This window comes from Lolium rigidum, chromosome 7 (assembly GCF_022539505.1).
Source record: "Lolium rigidum isolate FL_2022 chromosome 7, APGP_CSIRO_Lrig_0.1, whole genome shotgun sequence".
NCBI lineage: Eukaryota > Viridiplantae > Streptophyta > Magnoliopsida > Poales > Poaceae > Lolium > Lolium rigidum.
This window is the reverse complement of record NC_061514.1, coordinates 282,935,946-282,940,726: the sequence shown is the minus strand read 5'-3', so window position 1 is coordinate 282,940,726 and position 4,781 is coordinate 282,935,946. Positions and strand designations below refer to the sequence as shown.

General features: G+C 40.8%; 1 protein-coding gene across 1 annotated transcript; it reads right to left on the bottom strand.

Annotated features, from left to right (window-relative positions):
- Nucleotides 1-891: 891 nt before the first annotated feature.
- LOC124672857 lies at nucleotides 892-1,687 on the bottom strand. Its single transcript, XM_047209020.1, has 4 exons — nucleotides 1,592-1,687; nucleotides 1,419-1,496; nucleotides 1,211-1,312; nucleotides 892-1,118 (listed from the first exon to the last, which is right to left on the bottom strand). Exons 1-4 carry the CDS (start codon nucleotides 1,614-1,616, stop codon nucleotides 892-894), a joined length of 432 nt encoding a protein of 143 aa, XP_047064976.1. The 5' UTR covers nucleotides 1,617-1,687.
- Between the last annotated feature and the right edge of the window lie 3,094 nt (nucleotides 1,688-4,781).

Sequence of the window (4,781 nt, the reverse complement as noted above, 5' to 3'; positions counted from 1 at the left end):
ATTTTTCGTGGTGCTAACCTATGGCAACAAAAAGTGAGTTGTGGCAATAGCTTATCGCAACCATTGAATTACAAAATTCAAATCCACGCGTATAATATGTAGGTTCATACAAATCATAATTCTCATATCAAATATCCATCAAATGCAACTAATGTAAAATGTAGCAATCCAGCAGAGTTGAGTCCATTGCTACCATGGTACCCTGTCCAGCTAAGTCTTTGAGTCCTGCATTCAAAAAATGAAGAAAAAAATTACTACAAGCCTATATTATGTAAAGCAAGTAAGTTGTGTCAACAAGCTAATACCTAATGAAATTATGTAAGGCAATATCTATGATGAACTACAATGTGAAAATAGTACAAAGATTCTATTTAAGTGAATGTTTTATAGATGGTGTGACCTATACAAGTGCAAACGACATACAGTAGTAGAATTAAAACAACCACAAAATAACATGATGTGATCTACAAAAGTGCAAACAAGATGCTCTGCTACTTGCAATCAAGTATATGCTTTCAGTATGTAATTTCAAGAAAATACTAAAATATTATATGTATTAGTCTTGATGGTCTCCAGTTAGTACTAGTATTAACATATTTGGCAAGAATGCAATCTGTATTTGGCAAGAATGCAATCTGTATAACTTATGAGATAAATAAGACTAGTGCAATCAGGTTATGCCAAGAAAGGTGCATCATGGAGGCATTATCTCAATAAGCAATGCGGCAAAGCACTTGAACATGCATCAGGTTAATTTTCCATGCCATACAGTGGCGGAGGACCCATTCTAGCAAGGTATGGCTCGTGCCATAGCTAGCTTTGGCTGTGCATACTACTACAAATGTTATCTTAACCAATTTTCTGGCTAGAACGTGGCCACAACATTTTATTTTAATCAACTTCCTTGCTAGAACAGGTGTGAAAGGTTAGTGGTACCTTCCTTTTCATTATCACTACCACGTCATCCTTGAATGAGCGATAGTTCATTCCTATCGTACCACCCAACGTTTCAGAGAATGTAATATTTAGCTTCGCAGATCCGCTGGCAAAACGCTTCTGAGCTGCTTTAACACCTTTTACAACACCTCGCCCGTTCTTCTTCTTCTGTCCATCTGCTTCTACAACCCAAATCATAGAAAAAAAGTATTGCATGACTTGGTTATTAGATTGTGTCAGATCGGAGGACCCAGATTTGAAGGAGAGAAAGTACCATCCTGTAGTTGCGCACGATAGCGGCGAGCATGGGATGGCCATTCATCCAGGGCACACATGTCATTAGCTGACACTGGAGTGTCGGATTGTCCTTGAGTACCTGTACAAGATTTAGTAATATTGAAGATTTAGCAATTTAACCCATACAAGGATTTTATGCATTATAGCAAATGCTAGGGACGATTTAAGTGAGATAAACAGTTTACCAGATCTAGGTTGTCCACCCTTGTTTATGTATTCGGTTATACTTTCCGTCCTTGTTAAGACAACAGAGCCTTTCCTTACTGCACACAAAAACAATAAAAGGACATTGCATTAACAAACCATATTTGATGTGCACCATTCAGATAGGTGATCAAGAAGTAAATATGGTGTGTACCAGCAGCATCCACCGTTGAACTCATCCTTATGCCCTTGAGTAGGTACGATCAGAAATTGAGTCATATTCAGAAAAAAAAAACACAATACGTAAAGCAGGCATACTTTAGCACTTCAAAATCTTGGAAACAATATTTTAGAATGTCTTGTTTTTGGAATAAAAGGATGCAAGAATGACTATGATAGTATGCCTGTCCAACATAATTTTAGACAAGCTGAATGGATCACATTTTGTTTCCACCAGAGGTACCACAAATAACATAACACCTCGAGATTCAGAGTAATGCACCTACATGTGGCTCTCTTACCAACTAGTTCTGTTCAAGCCAAACTACCTTGAAGAGGTAGCATTACATATAGAAAAGGCACAAGTCGAAAGCATGAATCATCTATCGGCACAAGTCGAAAACTATTCAGAGTTCCATAGTATGATTGCGGGCAAATGCAGATTTTACAGAGTATTTGGATAGCAGGTCATCATGCTCGATACCATTATACAAGAATTTGAGAGCATCTAATAAATAAGAGAAGTCTGTCATCACATAGTTATTATCACACATTGAATTGTCTTTTGTGAAGGCAAGCACAAGCAGCTGGATAGTGTCATGTTTGAATTATAAAAGATCACAACTCACAATGTACAAAATGTTCGAAGCACGCTTTAATACGTAACATGCATTAAGAACACCTTTTCAGTTATAATCATCACAAATTCAATTACCAATAATCAAAAACAAAAATGATGCAAAAGCGGAAGCATGTGTACTCGTACAAACACCAATAACCTTTTTATGTGTGAAGACATGCTGAACTTCTAATGACAAAAACATATATTAGATGAATACTGAACATGCTTCGAGTTCGGATGAACATTATTTCAGTTCGGATGAGAATAAACCACATACATGTTGAGACTAGATTCAGTAAAAGCATCGAGAGTACAATGTCCAATCAGCAAAGGATTAAAGTTAGAATCCATGTTGAGCATCTAATACAATGATTCACCAACTTGGAAAAGGAGTCGATACGACTAGTCGACTGGATTTACTTGTGAGAGTACCTTATGTTCAAAGCATGAAGTGTATAAGACCTATCCTCTAGTAGAAACTTACACAAATTCAACTCCTCCGCTAAGCGATTGAATACAGTTTAATCTCATCTATAGGTTGCAAGTTGCAAAATCTCCTAGAGTTAAAACTGGAGAATTACATCAAATTTGTCCCAAATGGATATGATACATAACTGCCCGAATTCCGGAACCAAATCGAACGAACCAGGGTCACGCTTCGTCAGAACCAAGATTTTTCTAATGTAATCATGCACACAGTATTATAGATTTTTCTAATGTAATATTGTAATCTCAAAAATGAATTGTCACTGTTATTGATTAATTTTATGCCTAGAGAGAATGTAATTAAGACGTGGAACAATTTCAGCGTCAGATTTGCAGATGAAGGAGATACATAATAGAAAATATAAAGGCCCAAGGTATGCACTGCGAGAGCTTACAGGCAAACATGTCATTTTAGCTATGTGGTTCTGGTCTCCTATTCTATGATCTAATTTGATGCTGCGGAATGGGCAGCTTGGAATATCAGTGACAACAATCTAAGTTACAGCCTTCTAGCAAATGCACAGTCAACCACCAAGTCATGGATTCAGCAAATTTAGCGTTTCGTTTGTCTCTGGGTTGAAGGATTCCAGACGAGGCACGGTTCAATCAACCCAACAAGACACGATTGATCTGCTAATTCCAGGAAAATTAAGGCCCTATGCATGGAGAGATGGGCTACAGAGCGGCGCGGCATCATCCTCAACAGGCCTGATCCGCGTCTCGAAGGGTGGCGGCGTGGGGCAGCGCGGGGCAGCGCGGCAACGGACTGGAGGGCAGGGCGGCGGCCATCCCCGACAATACCCGGCGGCCATTCCCGGCGTGGGGCAGCGCGGGGCAGCGTGGGGCGGGCGGCGGCATAGCGACGATGTGGGGCAGCGCGGCAACGGCTGCGCTGGTGGCAGGCGGTAGCGGCGGCGCTGAAACGCGTGGTTGGTTCTACGATGGGAGGGGATTGGAAGAAAATGGGGATTGGAAGAACCTGAGACTGAGAGTTTGTACTCCTGGACGGCGGTGGTGGATTGACGCCGCGATGACGCCGTGAGCACGGACGAAGAGACCTCAGATCCAATCGCCACCGTGATGACTGTGATTTCGTTAGAGTACTAATCAGGAGTAATTGTGAGGTGCTTTTACGGGAAGGTTAAATAGGCAATTTTTTTGGTGGGAACAAAAATATTCGGAGGCGTTTAGCGGGAGGTTTGATTTTTTTGGCGTAAATTCTAATTAGGTGGTGGGAAAGTAATTCTTTTTGGAGGAAATGTTTACATTAAAAAAAATTGAAAAATAATATTTCCGAGCAGTATAAAATATATATGTTGTTGAAAATAATGTTACTAAAATAATCGTCGGCGGTGTCGTTCGCTGTGTTAACGCCATCATGATGCTATAAGGTTGGAAATGCTTCGTGTCGTCACGCCGTCCTCCTGATTGACTTCACTCCCTCTTCCCAACCGTTGTTGCGTGGTTTCGGCGGCAGCGGACTGGCCTCTACCGTGTTAACGGCAGTGCATATCAAGAAGCAATTACACATACAACCAACATCACATGCCAAATTTACAACCTTGACGATGCCATTTCCGATCAAATGTCGATGTATACATATCGACACCTTCGAACATGATGGCACCTTCACTTTGAGGCTACTATAGGTCATAGTGTTGCCTTGAAATGTGATTGTAGATGGGCGATGGTACAGTCGATCTTGTCAGTCCAGATGGACGATGCGACGGTCGATCTATGCCATTCCAGATATAACGGTATGCATGGAGAAATAGTTGTACATACACAAGGGGTCGTCGTGTTGAACATAAAACCAAAATCCAATGCCACCACATATGTCGACACTTTCCAATTTGGAAACCCTAGGTACTTTCCAACTTGGAAACCAAAATCATTTTGAGGCTACTAGGTCATAATATTGCCTTGAAATATGATTGTAGATGGGAGATGGTACCGTCGATCTATGTCAGTTCAGATGGGCGATGCGACGGTCGATCTATGCCATTCCAGATATAACGGTATGTATCGACAAGCAGCTATACATACACAAGGGGTCATCGTGCTGATCATAGAACCA

Bases quoted from the DNA above. Each gene is read 5' to 3' on its own strand.
- LOC124672857 (XM_047209020.1), bottom strand. From the start codon at position 1,616: ATGAGTTCAACGGTGGATGCTGCTG. The intron at 1,313-1,418 runs GTAAACTGTTTA...AATCTTGTACAG, and splicing joins GGGTGGACAACCTAGATCTG to GTACTCAAGGACAATCCGAC. The intron at 1,119-1,210 runs GTACTTTCTCTC...TTTGGGTTGTAG, and splicing joins TCGTGCGCAACTACAGGATG to AAGCAGATGGACAGAAGAAG.